Source organism: Oncorhynchus nerka, linkage group LG7 (assembly GCF_034236695.1).
Source record: "Oncorhynchus nerka isolate Pitt River linkage group LG7, Oner_Uvic_2.0, whole genome shotgun sequence".
NCBI lineage: Eukaryota > Metazoa > Chordata > Actinopteri > Salmoniformes > Salmonidae > Oncorhynchus > Oncorhynchus nerka.
Window position 1 is genome coordinate 69,535,226 of NC_088402.1, and position 16,057 is coordinate 69,551,282.

General features: G+C 41.6%; 1 protein-coding gene across 1 annotated transcript in view; it reads left to right on the forward strand.

Annotated features, from left to right (window-relative positions):
- Positions 1–550: 550 nt before the first annotated feature.
- ctnnbl1 (catenin, beta like 1) overlaps positions 551–16,057 on the forward strand; it is a 48,236-nt gene continuing 32,729 nt past the window's right edge. The window contains exons 1-11 of the mRNA XM_029664742.2: positions 551–747; positions 1,276–1,458; positions 1,593–1,699; positions 1,881–2,020; positions 2,153–2,250; positions 2,657–2,750; positions 3,237–3,328; positions 3,516–3,588; positions 4,116–4,174; positions 8,425–8,573; positions 10,553–10,734. Coding sequence (XP_029520602.1) covers positions 718–747; positions 1,276–1,458; positions 1,593–1,699; positions 1,881–2,020; positions 2,153–2,250; positions 2,657–2,750; positions 3,237–3,328; positions 3,516–3,588; positions 4,116–4,174; positions 8,425–8,573; positions 10,553–10,734 — 1,207 coding nt within the window. The 5' untranslated portion in view covers positions 551–717. The remainder of the gene's footprint in view (positions 748–1,275; positions 1,459–1,592; positions 1,700–1,880; positions 2,021–2,152; positions 2,251–2,656; positions 2,751–3,236; positions 3,329–3,515; positions 3,589–4,115; positions 4,175–8,424; positions 8,574–10,552; positions 10,735–16,057) is intronic.

Below are 16,057 nucleotides of genomic sequence, written 5' to 3' on the forward strand. Positions count from 1 at the left end.
GTTTTCTGATCCACGCCCCTACTTTTTAGGTATCTGCGACCAACTGATGCATAACTGTATTCCCAATCACCTGAAATACATACATTTGGGTCTAATGAATTTATTTCAATTGACTGATTTCCTTATATGAATTGTAACTCAGTAAAATCTTTGAAATTGTTGCATGTTGCGTTCATATTTTTGTTCAGTGTACTTTAACAGGCTAGGTTGGAGGATTATAGTCACATTAATGTTATGCAGCAATAAAAAATTAGCTTGTATACATCTACAAAGAACTTAGGTAGCTACACCAAAGACACAGCTCAAAGTGCATGGCAAAATGTTAGCCTAACTGACATTTCTTACTATCATTTCTGCCGACCAAGACCACACTCCGAAAGCTTGAAAATACACAGCAGCCACTCAAAACGGTTTTGAGCGGCAACAAATCTGTCCAATTAGCTGATTCGCTTTCCATACACCAACTTCTGTTCAGCCTCCCACTTCTGTTGACACACCCACTTCCAGACACTCCTGTTTGCAGTTTCCCATGACTCCTCGGAATATCACGACAACGAAGTTCTTTGCGACAGATTTCTCTGTTTTGAGTTGATAGCGGAAAATTGCAAGACTAGCAAGTTAGCCTGTATTCATTGTGGATAGCCGGAGCTTGCTAACTGTTGCCGTTAACTTAACATTTGATGGTTTATTTTTCCACGTTTTGGATAACCTTTTATCATGGATGTAGGCGAGCTACTGAATTATCAGGTAACGTTCATTAGTGAGACATATCCTTAGTGTTTGCTGCAATTGTTGACTAGCTTGCAAAATAAATGTTTAAGCCACCGCCATTGTCTTTGCCATAGCCACATTGGCTAGCGAACAGGCTAACACGATTGCTAGTTAGCTAATAAACCAAGTTTACTAGCTAAGTTAGTTAAGGATGTGACAGATGAAAAAGATGGCAAGTTAGTCTTGCTACTTTGCTAACTAACGTTAGCTAGCCAACTCTTCTGTTGTAAACTAGTTTGATAAACTCTTGCCTAGTTCAGCTGTATTAGCTAGCTAGCTAGGTAAAGCAGTGTCCCCCTCATGGAATATAATTTGAGCATCAAATATAAAAACTAACATTATGTTATAGGAATCAAGTACTATTTACATTTGACGATGAATGCATTTTAATTTTCTCCATCCTTTACTTTTTGTTTGGCCAACTCTTCGCTTAGATACATTGCAAAGCCATATGACCTTCCTGTTTTGATGTACCTGCTTAACATGTGTTAATGCTCATTGTAGCCTGACAGGGGGGCAAAACGTCTACGGGCTGGTGATGATGATGATGATGACCCCAGAAACAAAAAGGCTGGCAGAGAACTGGCCAGACACCTGGAGGGAGATGACAGTGAAGACCCGAGTGGGGATAGGAAGAGAATACTGGAGAAACTAATGGATGATGATGAGGACGCAGATGACCAAGAGGTGGGAAAAGCTTAAGTGACATGATAATGCATGCATACATAGCTTAATGTGCTGATCTTGTTCCTAAAATACTTTTATGTTGTCTTGGTAACACTTTTCACTAAAGGGCACTCTTTTTTTGTGTAATTATACAGGGTGAACCAGTGGATGAGAGTTCAGTGAAGAAAATGATCTTGACCTTTGAAAAAAGGTCCTACAAGAACCAAGAGCTGAGGATAAAGTTCCCAGACACCCCAGGAAGGTATGTTAATGAGAGGGAAGCGTTCCTCCTGAATTCAGCTATACATTAAATATTATTGCTTAAGAAGTTATCCATCTATGGTAAGGGTAAATTGACTTGCTGCTTCAATAACATGACATTGCATTCAACAAGACAGGACTTATTTTCCATGTACGACATATTTTATTACTCCGCTGTCCAGGTTCATGGAAACAGAGCTGGATTTGAATGACATCATCCAGGAGATGCATGTCATAGCCACCATGCCTGATCTCTACCACCTGTTGGTAGAGCTCAATGCTGTCCATTCCCTGCTGGGCTTACTCAGCCATGAGAACACAGATATCCTTTCCTTCAAAGATGGCTTACTAAGCATCCTTCACTCTTTAATTCAGTTAATGTACCTGTATTTATGTTATTCTATGCATTTGACTGAACCCAGGATAAACTGAAAAAATCCTTAGCCTTTCCTACATATAGCCATTGCAGTGGTTGATTTGTTACAAGAGCTGACAGACATCGACACACTTCATGAAAGTGAGGAGGGGGCTGAAGTACTCATAGACTCTTTGGTGAGTCCAGTTTGTTTGTATACAATCAATGCATGCATTTTGGTTCTGGCATTTTCTTATTTCTCATGCATCCACAACCATATTGATGCTGATTATAATGATCTCAATAGAAAAAGCACATTCAATCCCAGCTAATGGCCATAGTTAAAATAGTCTATTTTAGCCCTCCCTTTGCACTCACTTTGACAGCAGCAAAGTCATTGGCCATTTTCTGGGAAAGGTTGAGTGCCCCGTCATAAAGTCTGCTTACATTTAAAAAGTCCATGGAGGCAAAGGTGAAATCTCTCTGGTCTTACACGACTTATAAATTAGCAGTGGAAATGAGGCATGAGCCTTTAATGTTGTCACACACGACACAGTATCCCATAATCCTGTGATGACAACCTGTCTCTTTTTCTAACTGTAGCTGGAGGGACAGGTTGTGGCCCTTCTGGTGCAGAACATGGAGAGGCTGGATGAGCAGGTGAAGGAGGAAGCTGATGGAGTCTACAACACGTTAGGTAAGCCGCACTGCACAATGTGTACATGATTGGACAAAATATGGGGATTATTTATCTTCGTAAAATGTCATTTGGGCTCAGTACTTCTTGTGTTTTTATGGCGTATATCAAGGCAGCTCTCCAGGCTTGAATAAGTATTTTGTCTGCCTCCTGGTTGGGGCCTACAGGCTCATGTCCTCAGGATGGTGTCTGTTCAGTTGGAATTAGTGATAAAGGCTTCCTTCTCCTCCCGCAGGTCTCTCTTTCTGTGTGTCTCTCCCTCATTGACTCACTCTCTCTCTTCATCTCTCCCACTACTTCTCTCTCCCCTCTCTCTCTCTCTCTTTTTTCCATTGGGGTTTTGCCACCTTTCTGCTGAATGAGTGAGGTGTCTCAGATGGCTTTATAATGCAAATATTAGCAAAGGTATCTGAGACCTCTATACTTCTCAGGAGGTGCTGTCATAATTTGATAGTCCCATATTCACCTCTCTCTTCTCTCCATCAGCCATCATTGAGAACATGGCAGAGTTCAGGCCTGGCCTGTGCACAGAAGCAGCTCAGCAAGGACTCATGCAGTGGTTGCTAAAAAGAATCAAGGTCAGGCTATAACTGAAGATGACACATTCCATTGGTTATTGATGCCGTATGTAGTCTGCGTCAATATGTCTGGTTGAAATGTCTGTTATAGAACTATACCTACAGTATGGTGTATATAGGCTTTCAATTGCTCATGCTGTCACAGATTTTGTCATGTTATCACTGATTTTGCCCCTCTCTCTTTCAGGCAAAGATTCCTTTCGATGCTAACAAGCTGTACTGCAGTGAAGTCTTGGCTATCTTGCTTCAAAACAATGACAGTACGTTTCCAGCCCTTTTCTCTGTAGTTGCTGTACATTGTGATGAAAATGGTTTTCAGCTAATGTAGTCAGCCGTAGAGGTGATTGTTGTGGCTGTGGACCAAAATAGTAGAGTATCATGACCGGTTAAAGTATACTATTTGTCTGAGTGGCTGGGTCTAGAAGACCTTGGAGTGCTGCAGGACGACAGACATGCACCATGTCCAGATCAGTAATGGACTGGGATACATTGATATTCTTTTTGAGTTCTATCTCATTTTCCTCTCTGTTCCCCTCTGAGTGAGTTTAGCTACCTGGGTTGGTTGTGCTGTGTTGCATATAGCAGCTCAAGAGCTGGATCGATTCATCTTTTCCCTTGGTTTTTATCACCATGTTTTTCAATGTTTATGCGCCATACTCCTTCAACAGTTCGTCTCTCTCTCCTTCCATTTCTCTATCTCTCTCCCTCTTTCTCCTTTCCACTCCCTGCATCCTTCCCTTCTATTTTTTCCTCTCCTCCCACCTCTTCTCTCTCACTCTACTTCCAGGCACCAGGGAGCTCTTGGGGGAGCTGGATGGAATTGACGTGTTACTGCAGCAGCTCTCTGTAAGCCTGTCTTATCACATGTTCTACTGCTTCTCCTAGGCTTGTGCAATATACCCTATACCGGAGTATTTTGAAGTACTGAGACTATGATTTTCAATACCTTGTCCCCCCCAAAAAGTATTATTATTTATAAAAATTGTATTAACAAAAATTCATATGAGCATGTCACATGGTATGTTTGTTTTTCAAAGAGCAATGGAGCAAACGGTAATGTGACAATCCAATGTTGAGCAGCACAAAAGAGATCAAAGTTCACTACTGTTTGCCAGCTAAACATATTATAACTCTATAAGTTAACGATCTTAGATGTGCCAAATACATTTTCTCCAGCTCAGTGTTCCAGCTATGCATTTGGTTTACTAACTTCAAATCAAAGTTAATTTGTCACGTGTGCTGAATACAACCGGTGTAGACGTCACTGTGAAATGCTTACTTACAGGCTCTAACCAATAGTGCTAGCTATAGGTGGCTAGCTTGCAAGATTAAGCTTCTTGGTTACAGCAGAGACAATCAAACTCCTCCTGGATTAAGTGTGAGTAGCCTTTTGAGATAGCTAGTTGTATAATTTCATGAGCTGTGTTGTCTGACTTTGCATTTAGTTTATGTTCGCTTGTTAGCATTTAGCTAGCATCCGCAATATCTTCCAACATACAAAAAAAAATGTTTGGTAGAAATAGTGCCGGTAATACCATATCCCCCGGTATGGTACAGGAACGGTATGGAAATCTTGATACCGCCCAACCCTAGCTCCTCCTCTCTCTCTCTGATTCATCCATGTCTCCAACTCACCTCACACTGTTGAAGTTTCAGCAGATCATAAGAACTGTACAGTCGTGGCCAAAAGTTTTGAGAATGACACAAATATAAATTTCCACATAGTTTGCTGCTTCAATATCTTTTTAGATATTTTTGTCAGATGTTACTATGGAATGATGAAGTATAATTACAAGCATTTCATAAGTGTCAAAGGCTTTTAATGACAATTACATGAAGTTGATGCAAAGAGTCAATATTTGCAGTGTTGACCCTTCTTTTTCAAGACCTCTGCAATCCGCCCTGGCATGCTATTAAATAACTTCTGGGCCACATCCTGACTGATGGCAGCCCATTCTTGCATAATCAATGCTTGGAGTTTGTCAGAATTTGTGGGGTTGTGTTTGTCCACCTGCCTCTTGAGGATTGAACTCAACTTCTCAATGGGATTAAGGTCTGGGGAGTTTTCTTGGCCATGGACCCAAAATATCAATGTTTTTTCCCCGAGCCACTTAGTTATCACTTTTTCCTTATGGCAAGGTGCGCCATCATGCTGGAAAAGGCATTGTTCATCACCAAACTGTTCCTGGATGGTTGGGAGAAGTTGCTCTCAGAGGATTTGTTGGTGCCGTTCTTTATTGGTGCGGCAGGGTAGCCTAGTGGTTGGACTAGTAACCGAAAGGTTGCAAGTTCAAATCCCCGAGCTGACAAGGTACAAATCTGTCGTTCTGCCCCTGAACAGGCAGTTAACCTGACCTAGGTCGTCATTGAAAATAAGAATTTGTTCTTAACTGACTTGCCTAGTAAAATAAAGGTACAAAAAAAAAAAAAAAACATGGCTGTGTTCTTAGGCAAAAAATCCCTTGGCTGAGCAGCAACCCCACACATTAATGGTCTCAGGATGCTTTACTGTTAGCATGACACAGGACTGATGGTAGCACTCACCTTGTCTTCTCCGGACAAGCTTTTTTCTGGATGCCCCAAACAATCTTAAAGGAGATTCATCAGAGAAAATGACTTTACCCCAGTCCTCAGCAGTCCAATCCCTGTACCTTTTGCAGAATATCAGTCTGTCCCTGATGTTTTTCCTGGATAGAAGTGGCTTCTTTGCTGCCCTTGATACCAGGCCATCCTCAAAGTCTTTGCCTCACTGTGTGTGCAGATGCACTCACACCTGCTTGCTGACATTCCTGAGCAAGCTCTGTACTGGTGGTGCCTCGATCCCGCAGCTGAATCAACTTTAGGAGACGGTCCTGGTGCTTGCTGGACATCCTTGGGCGTCCTGAAGCCTTCTTCACAACAATTAAACCGCTCTCCTTGAAGTTCTTGATGATCCGATAAATGGTTGATTTAGGTGAAATCTTACTGGCAACAATATCCTTGCCTGTGAATCCCTTTTTATGCAAAGCAATGATGACGGCATGTGTTTCCTTGCAGGTAACCATAGTTGACAGAGGAAGATCAATGATTCCAAGCACCACTCTCCTTTTGAAGCTTCCAGTCTGTTATTTGAACTCAATCAGCATGACAGAGTGATCTCCAGCCTTGTCGTCAACACTCACACCTGTGTTAAAGAGAGAGTCACTGACATGATGTCAGCTGGTCCTTTTGTGGCAGGGCTGAAATGCAGTGGAAATGTTTTTGGGGGATTCAGTTCATTTGCATGGCAAAGAGGGACTTTTAATTGCAATTCATCTGATCACTCTTCATAACGTTCTGGAGTATATGCAAATTGACATCATACAAACTGAGGCAGCAGACATTGAAAATTAATATTTGTCATTCTCAACTTTTGGCCACGACTGTATGTCCTCCTTGTTCACATCATGCTGAGCGATTAGTGCTTTTTGAGGTCGCTTCGGGATTGGTTTGATTATTTAAAATATAATTGCAGTAAATGTATTATGAAATAATGACATAAAAATATATATTTTAGAGCTTTTTAATGGAAAAATAATGAACATCCAATTGCCAAAACATTGGGGGGAAAATCCACATTGAGAGGACATCAATAGAAATGCAGGAAATTCTTATGAAATAATGCACTTTTTCAGTTGTGTATATTACTTAGTTTTTAATTGACGAGTTTATTTTTCATTCCTTAAAGGCATCATCTCATCTCTGCTCAGGCAGTAGCAGCCAGCCAGACAACGTTATCTCTGTGCTCCCCATACTGTACTGTCTTTAGTCATCCTATCTAGCTAAACTAGCCTGTCTAGAGGCGTCCGTTTGTGCACTTATTATGGCTATTTTGTGACGTTTTGGACTTCGATAAGAGCGTTTTTGGCTGTTCGGGGACACAGTCTACACACCTTTTGTTGGTGATTGGTCAGTACGTATTCTTAATTATATTATAATTATTATCTAACTGCTTTGCTTTATCTTGGCCAGGTCGCAATTGTAAATGAGAACTTGTTCTCAACTTGCCTACCTGGTGAAATCAAATAAATAAAAAATAGTCGAGAAATATTGAACTTAAGTCTTTGTTAGAAGTAAAATTGCGCAACTAAAATTTCCTCAGCAAACCACGTTAACATTTTTCTTGCGTTATTTGAGATTAATTCTGACTATTTTGAGGAAGTGTATACTGGCTACGGCGACTCAAAATGTACAAACAGCACTATTGCCGCTTTTTTCCATTTCAAAATCTTCAAGCGAAGAGGATTGTAAGGGAGCACACTCGTTCTGTTCGCCACTCAGCAAGGCGCCAGCCGAACTAAAGCGGTCTAAAGCATGCCGACCGCTTAAGTATTCTGCAGAGCTGTCTGGTAAAATCAATTGACTAGTTCATCAAAGTACATACTTTCATGAACAGTCTCTATCCGTGTCTTTCGTTGTGTACATTCCTCTCTCATGCAGTCTATGTGGTCTGTGTTTATCTAACCTAACGTAGCAGGTGTAAAAGTATATCCATCTCTGTCCTAGCCGGAAAGAACAGGCGCAATGGATTTTGGTCATTGTGGTTAATTGCAACATTTATGCCCTGAACTTCTAGGAATATTTGCTTGATGAAAACTATAACTACCTTCAGCCCAGCATCTGACAGTTCTTGACTTAATTTCTCTCGAGAGACAGGGTGTGTTGGGCTCACAAAACCCCCAACGAAATGTAATTGAAAAGACGTCGGCCAATTAGCCTTTTGGCTAATTATTATACTATTTGATATATTCAAGGCCTGTAGTAATAATGATGTCTGACGCAAATGAATAAGACTTAGAAGTGTAACTTGATTTTAGACAGATTTTCTGCTGTGCTTTATAAGTCTCTTCACTCTGTTGGCGATGCTGGTTGCAAGCTTTTAGTGTGTCCTTAGTTCTCTGGGCACTACACAGCATTGCACCTAAAATGCATTTGGTTGAATACTGGTCTATGTGAGGTGTTTCATACACACCCCAAAATGATTTCCAGTTACACTGTTGAAACTCTCATCATTTAAACTGAATTTACCAGCATCACAGTTGATAGACAGTAGAAGTGTGGGTGTCATTCTCCTTCAGGTGTTCAAACGCCACAACCCAGCCACAGCGGAGGAGCAGGAGATGATGGAGAACCTGTTTGATGCCATGTGCTCCTGTCTGATGCTGGCTGCCAACCGGGATCGCTTCCTCAGGGGAGAGGGTCTGCAGCTCATGAACCTCATGCTTAGGTAAAGACCCAGATGTTTAACACCTCCTGAAGAAATGAGTCTCCACACACAGCTGAGTTTTAATGTTTCAATAATTTAATGTCCGAAGCTTTTCAGCTAAAACAAATCTTCATCCAAGTACCTCAATGGAGGCCTAATGTAGAGATGGACAGTTCCCTGGCTTGGCTGTAGTCCTTTTCTAATTTCAACCCTCCTTTCAATTCACACAGGTCACTGGTGATCTGATATCATTACGCAGTAGGGATATATGTAAATTGACATCTTTGAACTCAACTTTTGCTTGCTGTTAAGGCTGTCAGAGGGCGCACCATGAACCCCAGGGTTGAGTGATGTCTTTGTTTTTGCACAGCATGTCTCTGGCTCTGCTCAGCTGCCAGTCCAATCAATCAGCCGACAGAGCGCTGCAGCACCACGACGGGACCTTAAAGAGCAATAAAGAGACATTACATGTATTTATGAAACCCTCCATGCCCAAGCTCTAATCATCATGACGACGCCTGGCAGGCAGACCGATTTAAAACCAAAATCGATATCTAATTCTAGCGATGCAAAACCCGCTTTTAAATCATCCACAGAAGGCTCTCAGAATAGGTTATCTAGAGAGCAACTCGCAACTCTCTCTTTTTACTTCTCTTGAGATTCACAGAATCATAAGTTCTGCACCTCTGCTTCAATAGTTTTCTCTATTTTTGTAGAGGTTAGGATTTATCAAGGGGTTTGCAATATGAGCTTAGGAACATGGTTGAAGGCATCTTTATAATTGCCTCTATCTAAATTCTTAACTTTTACTTTGTCAAAAAAATTACTTCCTCATAAGCTTCTTAAAGGACTGCAAGTTGCAAGGGACTCCTTGTAGCTAGGTTTCCTACCTTTGGTAATGTAGTGTACTCTATGTGGACACCTGCTTGTCAAACATCTCATTCCAAAATCATGGGAATTAATATGGAGTTGGTCCCCCCCATTGCTGCTATAACAGCCTCCATTCTTCTGGGAAGGCTTTCCACTAGATGTTGGAACATTGTTGCGGGGACCTGCTTCCATTCAGCAATGAGTATTACTGAGGTTGGGCGATTAGGCCTGGCTCACAGTCGGCATTCCAATTCATCCCAAAGGTGTTCAATGTGGTTGAGGTCAGGGCTCTGTGCAACCATGAAAAACAGCCCTAGATCATTATTCCTCCTCCACCAAACTTTACAGTTTGCTCTATGCGTTAAGACAGTTAGCGTTCTCCTAAACCAAGATTAGTCTGTCTGACTGCCAGATGGTGAATCGTGATTCATCACTCCAGAGAATGCGTTTCCACTGCTCCAGAGTCCAATGGCGGCGAGCTTTACACACTCCAGCCGACACTTGGCATTGCTCATGGTGATCTTAGGCTTGTGTGTGCCTGCTCCGCCATGGAAATCCATTTCATGAAGCCCCTGACGAACAGATCTTGTGCTGGCGTTACTTCCAGAAGCAGTTTGGAACTCGGTAGTGAGTGTTGCAACCGAGGACAGACGATTTTTACGCGCTTCAGCACTCGGTGGTCCCATTCTGTGAGCTTGTGTGACCTACCACTTCGCGGCTGAGCCGATGTTGCTCCTCAGCTTGTCTACTTCACAATAACAGTACTTACATTTACCCGGGGCAGCTCTAGCAGGGCAGAAGTTTGACGAACTGACTTGTTTGAAAGGTGGCATCCTATGATAGAACCACGTTGAAAGTCACTGAGCTCTTCAGTAAGTCCATTCTACAACCAATGTTTGTCTATGGAGATTGCATGGCGGTGTGCTTGATTTTCTACACATGTCAGCAACGGATGTGGCTGAAGTAGCCGACTCCACTAATTTGAAGGGGTGTCCACATACTTTTGTATATATAGTGGAGTCTGTGTGCCTGGCAAAAGACAATCATGTCCTTGCTGCTGTTGTGCCTGAGATAATTGAGCCCTTATAGTTATTATAATGTTTTATTATTTTTGCACTGCCTCTTCCCAGGGAAAAGAAAATGTCTCGGACCAGCGCTCTGAGGGTCTTAGACCACGGCATGATTGGCCCAGAGGGTTCTGATAACTGCCACAAGTTTGTGGACATCCTGGGCTTGAGGACCATTTTCCCCCTGTTCATGAAGACCCCCAAGAAGATGAGGAAAGCTGGGGCCGCAGACAAAGAACATGAAGGTTTGCAAATGTTTATACTCTCCAAATTTCCTTTTATAAACAATGAAATATTGTTGCTTGTCTAAGTTTAGGGCAATTGCTTACAGTTGTCCAATGTCTGTACCCAAAACACAATTTAACAAGGCAGGAGATCTAATCAGGTTTGTCTAATGGCTTTTTCGTCTGTCGATTTGAGTTATCAATCTAACCTTGATTGATTTTTCTCCTGTTCCTCTCAGAATCCACTCTTGAGTTGTGAAATAAGAAAATGAAAGCATCGGCGCTTATCAGCCACCCCTCCCTTCCCCCCTTTTGGTTTTTGCAGTGGCTGCCTCGATTTAGCAGCGGCGCCACTGCTAAATGAATATAGGGGAAACACTGCCTTCTCTGTCTTTTAATTATATCTCATACGTCCGGACGGCCCACAAATTGGCTTCCTTTGTCTGTCTCCTTCATCTGGGGGACAGAATGAATTAACCTGAGACCTGCCTGAACCTCCGAGTAGGAAGCCAGACATAACAGGGCCCGCTAAAGCTTATCCCCCTGGTGCTCCCACTGATGGACCTCCTACTAGTCACAGCCAAGCCAAACTGCCATTAAGTGTGGTTACGCTGCTGTGCTGTGTGCTGCTTTGAATGCTCACTATAATTGTGGGCTGATGCCGGAGGGCATCTAGGCCATAGAGTAGTGGACTACAGCTCGTAACATACCTTTGGACTATAATATTCCTAGGCATGTCCCTAATGCATTGCATCATTTCTTGACTAAGATAGGCCTATTTACTAAATGACGATGATACTAAGCATTAGTTATGTTTGTCCTTACATCGTTTGTATTGTATTTATTATTGTGAGTGATGACCAATTATTTAGTGTAAGCTTTATTTGCCACTTTTTCAACTTTTTGAAAGTCACAGCTTTTTTCAATGAATTTGATACTGTTTTGAGGATGCATGATTGATTTGTCATAGTTTTTGACAGTAATTAGTGTCTCCTCTGCTGTAGTGATTTTTTTTTTTAAACAAGAAAGTGGTTCTCAAAAATAACACAATGCAGTCATAATTAATTAATCTATCAGGGGCTACACAAATGAGAGTTTAAGTAATTAATAGGTAAAGCACTCCAAACCCCTCTCCATCATAAAAAGAGATTGATCTCCATTAAATCGCCTCTGAAAATATACTGAGGCCCATTGCCTGTGAATTGTCGGACCACATTTGCATACAGTGGTTTTGAGAAAAAATAGCGTACCTTTTTAAGGTCTGTATTCATTTCCATGTCCTAATGTTTTGCATAGATAGAATGAGATTCTGGCAGACTATATTTAGCAGGCTAATGATGCACACACAGTGTGATGGAACAGAAGTAAACACCCCATTTACATTAGTTCTGACTGCACTGCAGCCCTTTGTAGTTTGTTTTGTTTTCCTTGGATGTCGATCTAACGCTGCTGGGTGCTTTAATATCTCTATCTTCTTGTTTTCACATGATACTAAAACTACATTAGAAGAATAGGAGCTGTAGTGGAATTAGATTTTTATAACTTTGTTTCGGATAATAGGCCTAATTAACAGATATTGTGATCAGTGCAAAATACCGCACTAATTTGAGTCTTTTTTTTACCAGGAAAGTTGACTTTGAGAACACATTCTCATTTACAGCAATGACCTGAGGAATAGTTACAGGGGAGATGAATGAGCCAATTGGAAGCTGGGGATGATTACAATAAGTGCCTTGTGATCTTTAGTGATCTTTAGAAGGCACCTTACGCTGGGCAGTGTCAATCACTGCCCTGGGATATTTTTTTTGACCAGAGGAGAGAGAGCCTCCTACTGTCCCTCCAACACCACTTCCAGCAGTATCTGGTCTCACATCTAGGGACAGACCAGGACCAAGCCTGTTTAGCTTCAGAGGCAAGTCAGCTGCTGGCCAATCTACCAGTAGTCTCTTTCCTTTTAACTCAAACTGTTCATAGTCTCCGGTGTTGTCAATGAGGGAATTTGGTAATGGGAACTCATCCATACCTGCATACATATATCTTTGAATTGGTTTGGAACTTGGTCAGTCCATTTTGATGTTGCTGATACCCATCAATGACAGGAGCCATAATGAAGCTATCACATGATTGTCAACCATCAAAATAGCTTATGAAACGCAGCCCAGTCTTGTCAGGGATTTCTTCCCCTGGACTATTCTAGTCAGGTATGGTGGAAGTTTGCCTCAGACAGTGTAGACGAGAGCTCGTACCCTGCAGGGGTGCCTTTGGTCTGGCCGGGCTCGGTTGATTGCTTTCCTCAGGACACGGCTGGTTCAGGTTCAATCTGTCCCCAGCAGAGAACTGTCAGGACCTGCCACTGTCAACCTCCTCTACTGCTCCTCCTCCTCCAAGCTCAATTGCCTGCCTCGTGGCCCTCTTTGCATGTTAACCTGATGGCTGCTCCAGGTTATTACAAACAGAAATACTCCTCAGCACCCCCTCATATGATCCCGCAGAAGAAGCTGGATGTGGAGTTTCTGGGTTGGCGTGGTTTATACATGGTCTGCGGTTGTGAGGACATTTGGATGTACTGGTAAATTCTCTAAAATGACGGAGGCCGTTTATGGTAGAGAAATGAACATTCTGTCAACAGCTTTGGTGGACATTCCTGCAGTCAGCATGTCAATTGCATGCTCCCTCAACTTGAGACATCTGTGTGTAACAAAACTGCACATTCTTTGTGGCTTTTTTATTGTCTCCGGCACAAGGTGCACCTGTGTAGTGAGCATGCCGTTTAATCAGTTTAATGATATGCCACACCTGTTGGGTGGATGGATTATCTTGGCAAAGGCGAAATAGGGGTGTAAAAAAATTAGGGCTGACCCTAATTAGTCAACTGGTCGATTGTTTGGTTGTTAGGCTGTTTGTCAACCGAGATTTGTTTTAGTCGAACAGTAATAAATACATATCATTTATAGGTATGTATGTATATTTGTGTGTGTGTGTGTGCGTGCATGCGTATATACAGTTGAAGAGGGGAAGTTTACATACACCTTAGAAAATCCAATACAACTCAGTTTTTCAGAATTCCTGACATTTAATCCTAGTAAAAATCCCCTGTCTTAGTTCAGTTAGTATCACCACTTTATTTTAAAAATGTGAAATGTCAGAATAATTTATTTCAGCTTTTATTTCTTTCATCACATTCCCAGTGGGTCAGAAGTTTACATACACTCAATTAGTATTTGGTTGCATTACCTTTAATTTGTTTAACTTGGGTCAAACATTTTGGGTAGCCTTCCACAAGCTTCCCAATAAGTTGGGTGAATTTTGGCCCATTCCTCCTGACAGAGCTGGTGTAACTGAGTCAGGTTTGTAGGCCTCCTTGGTCGCACACACTTTTTCAGTTCTGCCCACACATTTTCTATAGGATTGAGGTCAGGGATTTGTGATGGTCACTCCAATACCTTGACTTTGTTGTCCTTAAGCCATTTTGCCACAACTTTGGAAGTATGCTTGGGGTCATTGTCCATTTGGAAAACCCATTTGTGACCAAGCTTTAACTTCCTGACTGATGTCTTGAGATGTTGCTTCAATATATCCACATAATTCCCCCCCCCCCTCATAATGCCATCTATTTTGTGAAGTGCACCAGTTCCTCCTGCAGCAAAGCACCCCCACAACATGATGCTGCCACCCCCATGCTTCACGGTTGGGATGGTGTTCTTCGGCTTGTAAGCCTCCCCCTTTTCCTCCAAACATAACGGTGGTCATTATGGCCAAACAGTTCTATTTTTGTTTCATCAGACCAGAGGACATTTCTCCAAAAAGTACGATCTTTGTCCTTATGTGCAGTTGCAAACCCGGTTTTGGAGCAGTGGCTTCTTCCTTGCTGAGCGGCCTTTTAGGTTATGTTGATATAGGACTCGTTTTACTGTGGATAGAGATACTTTTGTACCTGTTTCCTTCAGCATCTTCACAAGGTCCTTTGCTGCTGTTCTGGGATTCATTTGCACTTTTCGCAACAAAGTATGTTTGTCTCTAGGAGACAGAACGTGTCTCCTTCCTCAGCGGTATGACGGCTGTGTGGTCCCATGGTGTTTATGCTTGCGTACTACTGTTTGTACAGATGAACGCGGTATCTTCAGGCGTTTGGGAATTGCTCCCAAAGATGAACCAGACTTGTGGAGGTCTACAATTTTTTTTTGAGGGTCTTGGCTGATTTCTTTTGATTTTCCCATGTTTTCAAGCACTGAGTTTGACGGTAGGCCTTGAAATACATCCACAGGTACACCTCCAATTGACACAAATGATGTCAATTAGCCTATCAGAAGCTTCTAAAGCCATGACATTATTTTCTGGAATTTTCCAAGCTGCCCCACTGGAATTGTGATACAGTGAATTCTAAATGAAATAATCTGTCTGTTAACAATTGTTGGAAGAATGACATGTGTCCCACACAAAGTATTTGTCCTAACCGACATGCCAAAACTATAGTTTGTTAACAAGACGTTTGTGGAGTGGTGGAATAATTAGTTTTAATGACTCCAACCTAAGTGTATGTAAACTTCCTACTTCAACTGTACATACATGCATACATACAGTTGAAGTCGGAAGTTTACATTAAAACTAGTTTTTCAACCACTCCACAAATTTGTTTTTAATCCAGGGAGGTTAGAAAAAGTGTCTAGATCCTCTAAGGCTGTGGAGGGATTCTGATTGTGTGTTTTTATTTTACATGAATCATCAGCGTACAATGACATCTTTGTTTGTAAACCATGGATTTCTAATTCCTTAATATTATTGTTGGGGATCTAATTTTAACAGCTAACATTTCGATGGCAATAATAAATAGATATGCCGATAGTGGACAACCCTTGTTTTACTCCTCTTGACAGTTTTGACAGTTTAAAACGTTCTCAGATGTAGCCATTATTTACTATTTTACACCTAGGGTTACTATACATAATTTTATAAGAGATTCTCCAAAATTGAAATATTCCAGGCAATTATATATAAACTCCAGTTGTACTTTATCAAAAGCCTTTTCAAAATCAGCTATGAAAACCAGGCCTGGTTTCCCCGATATGTCGTAGTATTCTATTGTTTCCAGTACTTGTCTTATATTATCTTCAATGTATCTTCCATTTTCAAATAAAGCCTGCCTGATTAGGATGAATAATATCTGACAAAACCTTTTTTAGCATCACAACTAGGGCTGGGCAGTATACCGTATTTTATGATATACCGGTATTGATGCAGGGACGGGTTTGGTTTTTACTTTACCTTCTATACTGGTATTTGAATGTTTTGTTTGTTAAATGTGATATGCCATGTGCAATGTCAGTTGTTATAGTTTACTTCACTT